Raw genomic sequence first — 17,274 nt, forward strand, 5'->3', positions numbered from 1 at the left:
GTGTATGTGTACTCGAAATCGTTGGAACAACCGAAATATCGATATTTGGAAAATATACTAACACCGATAGAAGAGATTGGCTACTTTACGTTCTCGAATAACAGTGACGTCATTCCGCCGAGCGAGGCGCTCCCGAATTCTATTTTTATTTTTGATGACGTGGCGTGCGACAAGCAGGATACGATAAGAGAATACTTTGCAATGGGCCGGCACGCGGACGTCGACTCTTTCTATCTTTGTCAGACGTATGCAAAGATACAGAAGCATCTTATACGCAACAACGCGAATTTATTGATTTTGTTTAAACAGGATGGTACCAATCTGAAACACGTGTACAACGATCACGTAAACACAGATATGTCTTACGATGATTTCAGTAAATTGTGTCATACGTGTTGGCAACAAAAGTGCGGATTCGTGGTGATAGACAAGGACAACGCGATTTTGAATGGTCAATACAGAAAAGGATTTAACGACTTTGCGATACCAAAACGTGATTAGTTGTTGTCGACGCGTCGATTGAACAATGTTAGCGCAACATGGATAGCAGCGAGGAGATTAGAGAACGCGAGAGGATCGTGAAAGATATTGCGAAAACAAGCAATTCAATTCGCAAAAAATATCACGCCTTGAAAACTGGTAAAATGGAGGAAAATATCGCGTTGGAGAGATACTTTAAGCCCGTCATCGAACCTCTAAGGCAGATTGCCGAAAACACCGTTGCTGGCAAAGAATCTGACGTGTCAAAGATTGAGAATGAAACGGCGTGGGAAGACGAAGAGCCGAAGCTCAAACGACAACGACCAAACGCCTCGTTTAACGACTCTGTAATGGCTTCAACTCCGGTTACGTTGAAACGATCGATAAATGTGCCATCTAATTTGAGCGAAATAACAAAAACTTTACAACCGCGTAAACCGAAACGATCAAAAGGTTCATTGAATGAACCACCGATAACCTCTGCGCCTTCCGTACAACACACAGTGCTCGCAAACGAAGATGTTTTCGAAACCACGAATGACCCACTCGTGATGTCCGTTCGACAGCAGTTGCAAACATCTGAGGGTCAAAAAACGTTGCAAGATCAATTGGGTCCATTGAGCCAAAAGTACATCGGGGCAGTTCTGAGCGGCGATGAAGAAAGCGGTATGGACATCGCGTACGGTGTTAAATTCACCAACGATGGAATGATGCTCGGTAATAAACGTTTTGACGTGAACCATACGAACAACATAATTATCGACGGCATACGATACAATGGCACATGCGGCCTTTTCGAATTAATCTTTAAGAAATATCCCGATGACGATATCTACACGGAGGACGATATGCAAACGTACAAGAGCATTCTGTTGATGACGAGTGTTCATAAACGCAATTATGATGCTCACGCTCAAATAAAGGGCAACGGGGGATACAAGTACACACATATAATCGGGCCGCTGATTTCAGGTAAAAAAGCTGGAAAAAGTATACCGCGTGCCATGACATTAAACGACAACAAGATCGACTATGTTCATTGGGACGATCCCAACGAGCTTGTAGATCGTCTCCGATTGCTCGAAGCTTCGCGCCTATAGCGGGTCACACCGGTTACGATAACGAAATCCTGTCGATTATCGAGGAACTTCGCGAGGCTGGACTTATTATAAATTAAGTGGCGCGACAGCGAGTCATTCAATCAACATCGAAATGCCGATCAACAAGTTTGGTATATCGCTCGGAAGAGGCGGTGCGGAACCGTACTATCAATGGAGAAGATTAATCAGAAATTACGAAACTCACTGCGTCGAACGTTGAATTTTTGAAATCATTGGGTTTTGTCGTACGAAATTGCTAATATCTTTAACATTGGAGGTGAACCGATCTTAGACGACAGCGTCGTCAAGATTGAGACACACACGTACAATCCGTACGCCAATACGACGTTTGGACATAACGATGAGATAAGAATACCCATACAACAGCAGGATTTCTACATGTTGCCATGTGAAAGCTTTCTCTACGTTGAAGGACGATTGGTAATAAAGAGAAGGAATGACGAGTCTGTGACAACGCTTGCGAATAATTGCGTGGCGTTCATGTTCGATGAGATTCGATACGAGCTCAACGGTGTGGAGATTGATCGCAACAGAAACGTTAGCAAAGCCAGTACCATCAAGAACTACGTATCGCTATCGTATAATGATTCTAAACTCATGCGGAATGCTGGCTGGGACGTTACATCGAGCATACCGGAAGGATACTTCAACTATTGCGTACCGCTCATGTTGTTGCTGGGCTTTTGCGAGGATTACATACGCGTCGTTGTTAATGCTCGCCACGAATTAATTTTGATACGTGCGCGTAGCGATAACAATTGCATTGTAGGAAATCCTGCGACGGAGCCGGAAATCGAATTGTTTAAAATACAGTGGCGAATGCCTCACGTTACGTTAAACGAGGTAAATAAGCTATCTATGCTACGGGCCTTGGAAAGCGGGCGATATCTTAGTGTCTGTTTCCGTTCGTGGGATCTGTACGAGTATCCTATGTTGCAGAGCACGACCAAGCATTCGTAGGCCGTCAAAACGGCGACTCAGCTGGAGAAGTTGCGGTACGTTATCTTTGCGCTGCAGACCGGCCGCAAGAATATCATGTCTCAAAATGTTAGCGTATTTGATGCTTGTAATTTGACCAACGTAAAACTTTATCTAAACTCCGAATTTTATCCGTACGACATCATGAATCTGGATTTTACTAAAAACCGATACGCCGTTCTTTTCGATATGTGCACGTTTTCGTAAAACTTATTACGGATACGATTCCTTTGATACGTTTTGCAGCTTGTATACATTACTGATGGAAGGACTTTTTGTTGTCATTGATTGCTCGCGACAAAACGAATCTGTCAAGAGCGCCACCGTGGATGTGCGAATAGAATTTGATTGTAAAGAAAATGTACCTGCAAATACTACCGCCTATTGTCTCATCTTGCATGATCGTGTAATCGAATACTGTCCGTTGTCGAACGTAGTGCGCAAACTCATGTAAATTGCAATATCATCAGATATTGCAATATACGCAGATATTACAATATAAGAGACACTGATGTACTGCGATAAAATACAGATTGCTCCGTCGTTTCGTTATGATCGTACCAACGTTTGTCGATCTGCAGGGATTCACCGTCGGGATGAAATTTGTCGTAAAGGAGGTGGCGGTTCTGAGAAACGGGACCGTTTTGGCACATTACATTTTTACATGTCCCATGCCATGGAGTCTTCTCGCAAAATCCGACAGATCATGCGCTTCCTGGTTGATTGCGAATCACCATGGACTACGATGGGAGGACGGAAACGTGTCCTACAGCATGGCGAAAAATCTAATTACATCGGCCGTACTTGGAGAGGGCGACGAGACGTCGACTCTTGTGTACGTCAAGGGATGCCAGAAACGAGAATGGCTGGTGGATCTGCTTGAGAATAAAGCAAGAAGACATCTAAAAACTGAGACTTTGGATGCAGATTACCAAGATATCGAATCTTTAAATAATCTAGATATTACTAATACTGTAAGATGCGAAAAACATGTTAAGAATCGCGCATTATAAAATGTATTAAAAATATTTAACTAGTGGTCGCGACACTAAAAAAATTATGATTTTTTGAAATAAACTATATATGTATATATAAACGCTTTATTTTTTTTCCCACATACTTTGTAGTATAATATAGATGTTTTAGCTGTTCAAGAGCTGTTTTTAGTTGTTTAAAAAAAGTTTGATAGCGGTTCATTAGCAGTTATACAGATCGCAGTTATACAGATAGCTATTTTAGTTGTTTGATAGCTGTTTAAAAGCTGTTTTTAGTTATTTAAAATAAGTTTGACAGCAGTTCAATAGCAGTTATACAGATCGCAGTTATACAGATCGCTGTTATACAGATAGCTGTTATACAGATAGCTGTTCCAGAATTGTTTGATAGCTGTTTCATAGCGGTTCAATACCTGTTTGATAGCTGTTTGATCGCGGTTCAATAGCTGTTTTACAGATCAAATCATTGAATGTCAATGACGCGATATCGTTTTCGAGAATATGTCTCGCGGTGACTTCATCGCACATGTGCAAAACTGCACATCGCAGATTTTTCGGAAGGTGCAATTGTATGGATGCTGAGATGAAATTAGATTTATAATAAACAAACGGTGTGACAATAGTGTGATGTAGAAGGATGAATTTGAAGGCACGCTCAGTAGTCGAGGACTAGAAGTGAGAGTCGGTTGGTGTGCTTGATCGTGCGGTTTATACAACAATTGATTCGCCATCTTAAGAGCTGTATATCAAAACCCACCGATATGAGCGAGTACGCAAAACTTTGCAAACCGATACGTAATTCTGAATTCAAGATTGTGAAAATTAGCGAACCGCAGATGAGAAACTGTAGCAAATTGTATAAGAGGAGAGTCGACGTAGTGCGATATCTATTCCGTCGCGAGATCGGAATCGCCGATCTCCGATCGCATCAAGATTTTCTCAATCTCCAAATAAATTGGTTCATCCTCGTAAGAGAAACGTTCTCTTTTTATCAAAATGGAAATATATGTGCCTGAACAAATGGAAGTGTTTGAAGAAATATTTCAAGTGTATATTATCTAAAATTAAGAAACCTATACTGCTAAAAGATTAACAATAAGTGTAACAATAAGTGTAACAATAAAAAGACAATCAATATTGTGTCACACACACACACACACACACACACACACACACACACACACACACACACACACACACACACACGCACACGCACACGCACACGCACACGCACACGCACACGCACACGCACACGCACACGCACACGCACACGCACACGCACACGCACACGCACACGCACACGCACACGCACACGCACACGCACACGCACACGCACACGCACACGCACACGCACACGCACACGCACACGCACACGCACACGCACACGCACACGCACACGCACACGCACACGCACACGCACACGCACACGCACACGCACACGCACACGCACACGCACACGCACACGCACACGCACACGCACACGCACACGCACACGCACACACACACGCACACACACACACACACAGTGCGGAAGGTGACTCAAGAGCCGGGGGTTTTAGGTTAAAATCAAGCGGTGGTAAGCAATTTTTTTATTTGTAGTTTATGCATAATTTCTGAACGAGAACGCAAACGAGGAACAGAGAAACCGCGCGAACGAAAAGACGCGCGCGAACGAAAAGACGCGCGCGAACGGGGGCCGGGAGCGAGCCAGAACGCGCGAGGGAGAGATAACGCGAACGGGAGCGAGAGAGACCGCGCGAACAAATTGACGCGCGCGAACGGGGGCCGGGAACGAGCGCGCGAGGGAGAGATAACGCGAGCGGGAGCGTGCCGTGTGACGTCACGCGGACTTCGCGGCGCGGCGAAACGCGGACCCCCTCGCCCCGCTCCGCGGCGAAAACGTGGTCGCCACGCGGCGCCGGAAAACGCGGACCCCTCGCCCTGCGGCGCCGGAGAACGCGGACCCCCTCGCCCCGCGGCGCCGGAAAACGCGGTCGCCCTGCGGCGCCGAAAAACGCGGTCGCCCCGCGGCGCCGGAAAACGCGGACTTCCTCGCCCCGCGGCGCCGGAAAACACGGCGCCCGAAAAACGTGGTTCCCCTTTTCCCCTCCCCCCGCGGTTCCCCCCCGCCCTTCACCCGTTCATATAATGTTAAACATACTTTACGTTGATTTGTGTGTACGACGGCTTTAATGTGCATTGAGTGCGCACCAGTTCTGCAAATAAAAAAACACCAAGTATTCCTTTCAATTTTTTGAAGGCGACGACAAATTGATTTGTTATTCAATTGATACGAATCAAAAATAATAATTTATTATTTGCTTGTAATTAGTGTAATTATTAAGTATGCATAATTTCCTTACTGTTCCGTACCCTGAAGTAGTGGTAATAAGGGAGTTCCAATCCGGGGGCTCCGAGAGTGGGTGAGAGAGGGGGGGGGGTATTGGTTTACGCGGGGGGTGAGGTGGTGAGGGAGGGGGGTATCGGATTACGCGGGGGGGTGAGGGGGGGAGGGAGAGGGGTTTCGGATTACGAGGGATGGTAAGGGAGGGGGGGATCGGATTTCGCGGGCGTGAGGGGGAGGGGGGAGGGGTGTCGGGTTACACAGGGGTATCGGATTTCGCGGGGTTGAGGGAAACGGGGGAGGGGTGTCGGGTTACACAGGGGTATCGGATTTCGCGGGGGTGAGGGGAGGGGGGTATCGGGTTACACAGAGGAATCGGATTACGAAAGGAAGGGGTGACTTTGGCATACCACCGGGATGACTCACCTGGATGACTCACCGGGATGACTCACCCGCGCCGCTGGTCCGCGCCGCGGGTCCGCGTGGGGGTCCGCGGGGGCCGCGTGGAAGTCCGCGGTTGCTCACTAAACTTATACTCTTTAGTAGTAGACGTTTTTATCTTTACAAACTCGCTATGCGGTTCGCGTAGGCAATCAGCGCCTCGTTCATGAGGGGAATCGACGAGACTGAATTCAATGACGGTTGCAGAAGTCGCCAGAGAAAAAATATAATGGCGGTGTATAAAACTGATAGTCGCGATACGTCTCGCATTACACCTGCGAGCGCCGATGTCCGCCAGAACATCGGTGCCTCGCTTCTATGTTATGATATGCGATATTTGATTGCAAATTCAAGCAGTCGGAGTTTTGGCGGACGTCACATATACGGCTCGAATAGAAATGCGCGCGAAGAATATATAGTATGATTTATACTTAAAAAACAATCTATCTACGCAGTACGTGAAAAACAGGAAGAAATGACGTCATCGGGACGATGATCGACCCGATAACGCATCGGACCTGTTGGAACATGTTCATTGTAAACAACATTTTCGAGGAAAAGGGGGGTGTTGTCGCGTAAACTAAACAATTTCGCGCTATTTTTTACGACGCAGTACGCAAAACAAAGGAAAAGATCTTTCAAAAAATCAGTTGGAGCGAGAGAGAGAGAGCAAAGGGTATATAACGAGGGATGAAACGCATCGAGCCGCAGTAGTCAGATTTTGAGAATGATACATCGATCGTTTTCGATACTTTTGTATCGCGGTTTCTTCGTTATTGTATGGTTGAACATTATCACGTGCAAGTGCTCTGGAAAAGAGATTCTTTTATCGCTCAATCGCAAAGATGTTCGTCCTGTTGTTGAGACCTTCGAACATTCGCGATTTTAGCGCCGAACAACTGCAATTTGTGCCGAAAACCGTTCTGTTGCAAATGTGCGGCGATCACATTTACTACGTGTGGGATAAGCTTCCGGAGCATATAAAGGCGGATTCAGAGGTTCAGACCTATCGTCGCTGTGACGAACATTACAACCAACCGTGGCAGCGAACGCCCATCGACGGTCTAGCTCCGATGATTAAGGATTGCGGCGAATGTCAACGAAACAAACATTAGTTTTCGCGACGTGAACATTTTTTTTATTTTTTCATAACAGTGAGCAAGAAGAAATGACGCTTGACAATAATCGCTCGGTGTTACCGGACTATGAAAGTGATGAAAGCGATGACATTCCATACTCTTGCAACCGTTTTTACTATGGTGACCATTTAATAGATGATATCGCCAATGCTTTGCGTGATGAAGATCGAGGACAAAAATCGACGGATATGCAACGAATATCACTGGTGCAGTTTGTTCGCGATCGCAAACTCGGGATACGCGGAACCAATAAACGCATCGTTAGACAAGAAGTTGTTATCAATACCGATAAACATCCTTATGACTGGAAGTCTAACATAAGACAAAAAATATACATACAGGTGCGGAACGAGGTTAAAGAATGTGAAGCTCGTCTAGTTCGTGATAATCTTTTATACATTAAACTGTTTAAACATGACTTTAAGTCGCAATATGAGGAGTATCGTTATTGGGCGACTAAAGTTATGCGTGAGATAGAAAGGTACTCAATCGATCTGCTAGTTCAAATTCACACAGGCACTGGGAAGTGCGTTGAAATGGTGGCGAGGTACAATGTGCATCTGATATACTATAACCTTTTCGTCCACAATAAAATGCAAAGAACTCTTGAACGTGAACTTATCGATTGTGATAATTGGCACTGTGATGTCCCTTTCTTCAGTCTTTATAAATTTATGTTGGAACACTATAACATTCAGTATACCTTTCGAAATTGTCCAGCGTGTCATCGATGCGTGTGCAAGTGCCCCTTCGAAGAGTGTGACGTAATCGACAAGACTACATTATGGAATATGCGTCGAATTCGTGGTGATGAACAACCTGAATCTGATGAATAACCTGAATCTGAATCTGAATAGATAAAACATGGAGCAATTCGAGCAAACCGATCGCGATCTGTTGGAGCTGTCCGACCAAGTAACTACCTTGGGTGAATATTTCACATGGACGCTGCAATGCGCGGAATTCATCGAGCAGCTCGAGACACGAGCTCGAGACTTTCGTAGTAGTGCCAAACGTCCGCTCTCGATCGGGCAAAGGCAATCGTTGCCAGAATAGCGCGACTCGAGGGTGTGAAGTCGCGATTGGAAAGACAATTTATCCATAGCAGTGGTGATTATGCGAACGCCGGTAACAGTGGCGACACGCGCGCGGCAGAACTCGTATGGCGAGAAATCAATGCCGCGTTCAAAACGCGAATAATGACCGGTGCGGTAATTAATATAGACCATATAGAGCCGCGACAATTTTTAGAAGACGCCTGCAGCGTAGTGTGCAAGCGAGTTCGAGACATTATAAAAAAACATAACTGTGTCAAAGTGAACACTGCGTTCAACGGGGAGTTTGTGGCGGGTGATAAACGTGACAATAAGAGTATATGTACAAATAACATAGAACTCTGTCGTACATCGCACTTGCGCGATTGGTACGAGCGGCACGTTATTGAGCCCACATTAGCGAAATTCGAGGAGTTCCAGGAACGCGACAGTGTGTGGGCGTTGACTCGAATCCTCAATTTGACGGTGAACGTCAACAAGTACAATCCTTTGCACGCAGGGTGTCACTTGGAATTGTCTAAAGACATTAAAGTAAAGAACGCGGTGATCAATGTGCTGTCTATGGACAATGCATGTTTTGCATGGTCTGTGGTCGCCGCCTTACATCCAGCCGAAAGACATTCAGAACGGGAATCATCATACCCGCATTATTCAAGGGTACTGGATTTACGAGACATTGAGTTCCCAATGACGTTGAGTCAAATTAAACAGTTTGAACGACTCAACAATATATCCGTCAACGTCTATACCATCGAGGGACAGAAGACGTCAAACGTTCTTCCAATACGGCTTACCAACCGCACGAGTGTTAAAAAACATGTGAATCTGCTGTACGTGCAGGATCCGCGAGACAACAATGTTGGACACTTCGCGTGGATTAAGAATCTATCCCGTCTCGTGAGCTCACAATTGAGCAAGCATCATGGTCAGAAGTACATTTGTGATCGGTAAGTACTTATATTTTTTAATAATATATATATCATTTTTATATTTTGTGTATAAAAAATTTATATTTTATGATTCTTTTTTTTGCAGATGTCTTCCCTACTTTAGTTCGAGCGACAAGTTGCAGTCTCACACTGTAGACTGCCGAAAGGTAAACGATTGCGCTATCAAACTACCAAGTGAAGACAATTGGCTGTGCTTCAAGAACCACAGCTGGAAAGAGCGACTTCCCTTTGTGGTATACGCCGATCTGGAGTGCGTGCTGCAGAAGACACAACCGGAGACGGAACACGCGTCATACGCCTATCAACATCATCGAGTATGTAGTATAGCATACTACGTACAGTGCTCGTACGATGAAACGTTATCAGCGTATCGATTTCGTCGCGATAACGACTGCGTCGCGTGGTTCGTCAAGGAACTCAAAGGATTGGCGCATCGCGTAAAGAACATATTGTCCGACATTGTATGCATGGTAGACCTAACGCGAGACGAGTGGGAGACATTTCACAGCGCGGCGCAATGTCACATATGTGAAAAATCGTTCGCGCTAAATGATAATCGTGTACGCGATCATTGCCACCTAACTGGGCGTTACAGAGGTCCAGCACACTCGACGTGCAATCTGAATTATAAGGATTCTCACTTTATCCCAGTAATATTCCACAATCTGTCAGGCTATGACGCGCATTCCATTATCAAGGAGATAGCTGCCGCGTTTGAAAGCAAGATTGATGTACTGCCTATAACAAAGGAAAAGTACATCTCATTTACTAAACACGTGAAAGACACCACGGAAAGATCAGATTCGCGAAACGATATAAAATTAAGATTCATCGACTCGTACAAATTTCTGAGCGCGAGTCTCGCAAAATTGGCATCCTTCCTAGATAATGATAAATTAAAAATTATACGTTCAAAATTTTCCGCGCTATCCAACGACGATTTCAAATTATTGACGCGAAAAGGTGTCTTTCCATACGAATACGTGGACAGCGTCGAAAAGCTGGAAGATACGTGTTTACCACCGCGCGATTCATTTTACAGTTCCTTGACCAGTGACACCGTATCCGAGAGCGATTACGCGCATGCCGCGAACGTATGGCAGCGATTCTCCGTTCGAACCCTGGGCGAATACAGCGATTTATACCTGAAAACCGATGTCTTGCTGTTGGCCGACGTGTTTGAAAATTTCCGTGACAGCTGCGTCGCGAGTTACGGGCTTGATCCCGCGTACTACTACACTTTACCAGGCTTTACGTGGGACGCCATGTTGAAACATACGCGTGTCAATTTCGAACTGCTGACCGACATTGACATGGTTATGTTTATCGAACGTGGTATTCGCGGTGGTCTGAGTCAATGTTCCGGCAGATACGCGCAGGCCAACAACAAGTACATGCAGTCGTACGATTTATCGAAACCGTCGTCGTACCTATCTTTGATGTCAACAACTTGTACGGTTGGGCGATGTGTAAACCACTGCCCTACGCGGAGTTTCGATGGATCGAAGACGTTTCAAATTTCGACTTTAGCGCGATCGCTTTGGATTCGCCTACGGGCTATATTCTCGAGGTCGATCTCGAGTATCCGCAGGATAAACACGACGCGCACACTGACCTATCGTTCTGCCCGACGCGCGATAAACCGCCTGGCAAACGGCAGGACAAACTTCTCGCCACGCTGCACGATAAGAAGCGTTATGTTATTCATTATCGCAATCTGCAGCAGTGCACGGGCCATGGCCTTCACGTTACTAAAATACATTGCGTATTGCAATTCGCTCAATCTGAGTGGCTCAGCGCTTACATCAAACTCAATACAAAATTTAGAACATTGGCCAAAAATGAGTTCAAAAAAAATTTATATAAATTAATGAATAACGCAGTTTTCGGAAAAACGATGGAAAATGTTCGCAACCACGTCGATGTAAAATTATTGACAAAGTGGGACGGACGATACGACGCGGAGGCAATAATCGCGCGACCGAATTTCCACAGCAGGAGAGTATTTTCGGAAAATCTGATAGCTGTCAAACTGCGCAAACTCGAGGTGAAATTTGACAAACCGATCTACGTCGGCATGTGCATCCTCGACTTGTCGAAGGTGTGCCTATACGAATTTCACCACGAGTACATGTCTCCCCTGTACCGCGACTCGTGTAGAATTATGTATACCGACACGGACAGTTTGATTTATCATATCAAGTGCGACGATGCGTATAAGAACATGAAACATGATATAGTCAGGTTCGACACGAGTGACTACGCTATAGATAACGCTTACAGTATGCCTCTCGTCAATAAAAAAGTGCCGGGCCTGATGAAGGACGAAAACAACGGGGCCATTATGACCGAATTCGTTGAACTTAGGGCAAAAATGTACGCCTTGCGAGTCGATGGCAAAAGAGACTGTAAAAAGGCGAAAGGTGTTAAAAGCAACGTCATCGCGCGTACCATCGCGTTCGACGACTACGCGCGGTGTCTGAACGATGAGTTCGAAATGATTCGACCGCAGTCGTGCATACGATCGAAAATGCACGAAGTGTACACTATTTGCGAGACGAAAATCGCTCTGAGTTCGTACGACGATAAGCGATATATCGTGCCGGATTCTACCGATACGTTGCCGTGGGGACATTATCGCATACCTTTATCATAGTAGTTATCATAATAAGAAACAGTGAAGATTCATATATGTAATATAATGTATGTATGCATGTATGCATGTATGTAATGTATGCAATACATGTAATAAAATGTATGTACGTATGTACATATGAATGTATGTACATATAAATATATATGTATGTAATGTATGTATGTATGAATGTATGTATATATGTACGTATATGTATAATGGAAGGAATATTAATCAACCATATACTTTTATATTTTATATTATAAACATTTATTCAATAAAAGTTTTTATACAATATTTCCTTTTATTATTTCCCTAAACATTTTGTTCCTAAAGTACGGCATGTCGTTCTGAGTAAACGTAATTTTTTTATTTGCACAGACATACTCGGCGAACATGCAAGAGAATACACCACAATCGCTGCCGTTCATCTGTTGCGAAATGTTCATGGCGGAATAAAATTCCCAATCACTCATATCATAAGATTGTTTCTTTTTATCAAGACTCTCATCTTGTAAATATAGTTTTAGCGTAGCCAGACATTGCGAATTATCACCGCCCATACTGTCGTAATAAACAATCGTTTTATCGCGGAAATCTACTATTGACATACACCAGTGAACGTTCAGATGTATAGGGATAATAATAAGATCCTGCGCAAATATGTCCACCTTCCTGGTCCATCGCTTCAGAGATGAGTGACCGCTCGACAGAAGTTTCGGGTAAAAGAACGTGTTCATCGCGTGAACTTTCGGATACTTGTTCGAAGATGTACCTCTGGCGATCAGCAAATTCATATAAAAATTAATAACTTCATCGTTGAGCCAATTTAAACCGACCATCGTGTGAAGATCCTTTTGCGTGAGCTTCAGCCTGAAACTTTCCACAACCACTGCCATGCTGTGGAAATCCTTGGCAAAAAAAAGTATGGTGTTATAAAATTATGGTGTCACAAAAGTATGTCACATCACATTTCAATAATTTCAATTAATAATTTGCACATTTACCAGATGAATTGCTGCACAGATGAATTGCTGCACACAGATTTTAATGTTTCAATCAATGCACAGATGTATCACCGAGGTGTTTAAGCTCTCAAATCATACTACTGTGGCTTGATGCATCCCTCATTATACTAGGTGCGCAACTAAGTTTCCGGGTTTTTTTATCAATAAAAAATGAAAAATTTTAAGAGAAATACAAAAAATGGCTTATTCAAAGTATCGTCCCTTGCTAACTATACATTTTCGCCATCTCTCTGGCAATACATGAATACCGCGACGATAAAACGACGCGTCTTTGGACCGAAACCATTTATCGAACCAATTTTGCACTTCTTCGAAATTGGTCAAGTGTAGCCCAGCCAATCCATGCGCCATCGACCGGAACAAGTAATAATCGGAAGGCGCCAGGTCTGGCGAATACGGCGGGTGCGGTAGCAGATCCCATTTCAGCGTTTTGATGGTGTCCTGGACGATGGAACTGCGATGGCACGGAGCGTTGTCGTGCTGCAATATCACTCGTTCGTGTCTCGTGTACCAATCTGGCCGTTTTTCGAGCAATCTTCACAGGTAGTTTTCGATGGTGCATGTTCGCCGTAGGCCTCCTCAAGCAAACGACGTGCTTCAGCTGCATTTTTTTTCAAGTTAAAACAGAAAAGCAAAGCTTCCCGCAAATGCTGTTTATTTGGCACAAAATTCGACATCTTCATTGTTAGAAAAAATATTTTTGCGTTGCGATATGTATTGATATAACGACTGGTTATTGTTAACAGATGTCCAAGCTATAACTTCAATTTTTTTTTATCTGTTTTGCATTTCTTTCTTTGTCTCACGTACTGCGTCGTAAAAAAATAGTATGAAATAGATACGTCTACGCAATAACACCCCCCTTCTTCAAGAAAAAAAATGTGTTTATGGCACCACGATGAACACGAAACTCACAATAGTAGATAACGTATTATGTTAGAAAGGATATTAATAAAGATATCGTATATATTTCAAACATTTTATATGTTGCATACGTCTTACATATTTTTATACACATTGGATATTTTGTATTTAATATTTTTTACATAGTTTATTTTTTATATGTTTTAAAAATACAATCTGCACGAATTAAATAACATTGTTCTTGTGTATCCAAGAGTTGTGCGATCCATTGAATCCCAGCCATTTCACGTAAACCTCGTCGCCCCTTCTGCGCAGTACTTTCTCCACGAGATACACGTCAGGATAAGTCGCGCGATGCAACTCGTACTCGTAGAACGCTCCAGCGACAGATTTTCCACGATAGTCCTCGAGTAGATAGGTTACGGGATTGGTACGCTGCACTTTAACGATCTTAAACACCTCGGTGGTATAATTCGGCGTCAGTTAACTGCTTCTTACCACTCATCGTCGTGGTCGTCGACGTTTTTTAGCTGTTTGTAGCCTTTCCTGTCTCCGCGTAATTTGCAGCTGTTTCTAAACCGCTCGTAATCGTTTCTGAGCTGTTTTTGAACCGTTCGACAACCGTCCGACAATCGTTCTTGAATCGTTAGACAGTCATCCGACAACCGTTCTCGAGTCGTTTGTTGCTGTTCGTCGCCGTCGTTAATTAACCGTTGCTTCTCTTCACTCGTCGCCTTTCGATAGTCGTTTCTGCTAAACCGTTTGTCCATTGTTGTTCGTTGTCGCGTCTGATTCAACGATATTCGCACGTCAAAGCTTGTTCACCGCAGCCTGTAACGCTCGCACGTCCTTCTCGAACGCGGTAAGCTTCTCGTCTGACTCTTTCCGTTGATCTGTCAAACTTTTAACGCACTGATCCACGTATAGTTTGTTAACCGCGTCACCGTCAGTCTCAGGTTGCGCTACGCGACAAATCTTGCACAACCTTGCGTCAAAGTCCGTGGCGGTGCGACACAGATCGTTGTCGCGCACAAAATTTCTCACTAATTCGCTCCACCGATAATGATAGGAAATGGCATTCGTTACGTTTTCGCGCTGCTCCAACAATCCAAATTTATTGATAGGCATTTCGACATCGATTGAACGGATCGCTGTCGCGCCGTTTAATTTATAATAAGCCCAGCCTCGCGAAGTTCCTCGATGATCGATGTGATCTCGTTGTCGTGGGCATTGTTGCCAGCTTGACGCGAAGCGTCAAATAATCGCAGACGATCCACCAGCTTGTTGGGGTCATCCCAATGCACGTAATCGATCTTATTGTCGGTTAGCGTCATCGCGCGAGGAGCGAATAATCCCTTTCCGGATTTTTTCTTCTTGGATTCGGTAGACATCAACGGTGAGATTACAAATCGATACTTGAATCCCACATTGCCCTTTAGTCGCCCGAGAGGATCATGTTTTAATTTATGAGCATTCGTTGCCAACAGTATGCTCCTGTACATTTGCTTATCGTCCTCCGTGTAAATTGTGTCATCGGGTATTTTCTTGAAGATCAACTCGTAAATACCGGGTGTGCCGGCGTATCATACGCCGTCGATATAAATGTTATCCGCTTTGTCCACGTCAAAACTTTTATTACCGAGCATCAATTTATTATTACCGAGATAAACGCCGTACGCTATGTCTATTGTTGGACAGGCGCCCAAAACCTCTGCGATGTAAATTTGGCTCAGTGGACCCAAGTGATCTTCCAACGATTCTATAAACCATTTTCGACCCTCCGACGTTTGCAACCAATTATGAACGGTCGTCCTGATCGAGTCGTCCGTGGTTTCGAAAACATTCGCGGTTTCAAGAAATTCGGGACTTGTACGTTGCACGGTTCGCGTCGGTGTAGAGGTTATCGGTGTAGAGGTTATCGGTCGTTTCGATTGATCAGATTTACACGGTGTCGATGACAGATCCGACCAGGAGTCTAATCGTTTCTTCTTTCTCTTCGGTGTAGCATCCTCCTCCTCCTCCCCGCGCTGTTGAACGGATAGCGGTTCGATTTTCGCGTCAGCGTCGCTCTCCGTCGGCTCCTCTTTTTTCACCGCGGTCAAGCTCGAGTTGTCGACGATCTTTTTCAGCGGCCCGATGAGGGGTTTAAAGTGCGTGTCCAACTCAATGTCCTTCTCGATCTTACCGGTCTTCAAAGCGCGAAGTTTCTTGCGAATCGAATTACTCGTTTTCGCAATATCTTTTACGATCTTCTCGCGCTCGCGAATCGTCTCGCTCCCGTCAATCGCAGCCATCGTGGAAAAAAAGAAAAAAACAGAGTGTCGATCTTTCTCTGTAACGCTAACGTTGTTTCACCTTCGACAACGTATCGGCAACGACTGACCGCTTTTGCGGTATCGCGAACACGTTAAATCCTTTTCTGTATCGCCCGTTCGAAAGCGCGCTGTCCTTGTCTATCACTACGAATCCGTACTTGCATTGCCAACAATCGTGGCACAACGAGCAAAATTTATCGTACGACATGTCGGTATTTACGTGATCGTTGTACACGTGTTTCAAATTAGTGCCATCCTGTTTGAACAGGATCAGCAGATTCGCGTTGTCGCGTATCAGATGTTTCGGTATTCTCGCATACGTCTGACAAAGATAAAAGCAGTCGACGCTCGAGTGCCTGCCCATTGAGAAATACTTTCTCACAGTATCTTGCTTATCGCACGCCACATCGTCAAAGACGAATATCGAGTTTGGGCACGCGTCGCTCGGTGGAATGACGTCACTGTTATTGGAGAAGATGTAGTAGCCAATTTCATCGATTGATGTCAATAAATTCTCCAGATATCGATATTTTGGTTGTTGCAGCGATTTCGAGTACACGTACACGTTCTCGAAACGTACACCGTGCAGACTTTCCAGCAAACTTATTAGAACGTTGGTTTTATCGCAATTCGAGGGACCGCAAATGATAGCACGTATAGTAGTCGGCAGCATCGTACCGTGTCTGCGCCTATCCGCGTTGCCCTCCATCGACCGTGATCTGTCGTCGCAATTCGTCACGCGAATCGCTAACGGTTGTCGCACAAATCTCATTTTTCCCTCACACTTTGTACAACTAAATCGAATTTTATCGTTCGAACGTCTATTTATAGGCGAGCGGAACCGCGAATCGCTCAGTCGCACAGAGACCTTCGGACATTTGCGATTTTAGCGCCGAATGTGGCAAATGTCAACGAAAATAAAAAAAACA

The 17,274-nt window shown here is 44.6% G+C and overlaps 4 protein-coding genes across 4 annotated transcripts; 3 read left to right on the forward strand and 1 right to left on the reverse strand.

Annotated features, from left to right (window-relative positions):
• The first annotated feature begins 629 nt into the window (after positions 1-629).
• On the forward strand, positions 630-1,580 carry LOC143896748 (uncharacterized). The gene has a single exon (XM_077404764.1). The coding sequence runs from the start codon at positions 645-647 to the stop codon at positions 1,578-1,580; it is 936 nt and encodes a 311-aa protein (XP_077260890.1). The 5' UTR covers positions 630-644.
• Positions 1,581-1,692: 112 nt separating this feature from the next.
• On the forward strand, positions 1,693-2,786 carry LOC143896749 (uncharacterized). The gene is made up of 3 exons (XM_077404765.1): positions 1,693-1,711; positions 1,858-2,444; positions 2,562-2,786. Exons 1-3 carry the CDS (start codon positions 1,693-1,695, stop codon positions 2,784-2,786), a joined length of 831 nt encoding a protein of 276 aa, XP_077260891.1.
• A 5,911-nt stretch (positions 2,787-8,697) lies between these two features.
• On the forward strand, positions 8,698-12,159 carry LOC143896750 (uncharacterized). The gene is made up of 3 exons (XM_077404766.1): positions 8,698-9,500; positions 9,589-10,893; positions 11,034-12,159. Exons 1-3 carry the CDS (start codon positions 8,698-8,700, stop codon positions 12,157-12,159), a joined length of 3,234 nt encoding a protein of 1,077 aa, XP_077260892.1.
• A 266-nt stretch (positions 12,160-12,425) lies between these two features.
• Positions 12,426-13,037, reverse strand: LOC143896751 (sentrin-specific protease 1-like). The gene has a single exon (XM_077404767.1). The coding sequence runs from the start codon at positions 13,035-13,037 to the stop codon at positions 12,426-12,428; it is 612 nt and encodes a 203-aa protein (XP_077260893.1).
• Between the last annotated feature and the right edge of the window lie 4,237 nt (positions 13,038-17,274).

This window comes from Temnothorax americanus, unplaced genomic scaffold (genome assembly GCF_048541705.1).
Source record: "Temnothorax americanus isolate GAGA-0224 unplaced genomic scaffold, ASM4854170v1 Scaffold197, whole genome shotgun sequence".
In the NCBI taxonomy this organism is placed as follows: Eukaryota; Metazoa; Arthropoda; class Insecta; order Hymenoptera; family Formicidae; genus Temnothorax; species Temnothorax americanus.

What these genes read in the sequence shown, in the direction of transcription:
- LOC143896748 (XM_077404764.1), top strand. Translation starts at nt 645, where the DNA reads ATGGAGGAAAATATCGCGTTGGAGAGATACTTTAAGCCCGTCATCGAA.
- LOC143896749 (XM_077404765.1), top strand. An exon ending in CTCACGTTACGTTAAACGAG is followed by an intron (nt 2,445 to 2,561) that starts GTAAATAAGCTA and finishes AAGCATTCGTAG; the next exon opens with GCCGTCAAAACGGCGACTCA.
- LOC143896750 (XM_077404766.1), top strand. Translation starts at nt 8,698, where the DNA reads ATGACCGGTGCGGTAATTAATATAGACCATATAGAGCCGCGACAATTT. An exon ending in CAGAAGTACATTTGTGATCG is followed by an intron (nt 9,501 to 9,588) that starts GTAAGTACTTAT and finishes TTTTTTTTGCAG; the next exon opens with ATGTCTTCCCTACTTTAGTT. An exon ending in TACGCGCAGGCCAACAACAA is followed by an intron (nt 10,894 to 11,033) that starts GTACATGCAGTC and finishes TTTCGACTTTAG; the next exon opens with CGCGATCGCTTTGGATTCGC.
- LOC143896751 (XM_077404767.1), bottom strand. Translation starts at nt 13,037, where the DNA reads ATGGCAGTGGTTGTGGAAAGTTTCAGGCTGAAGCTCACGCAAAAGGAT.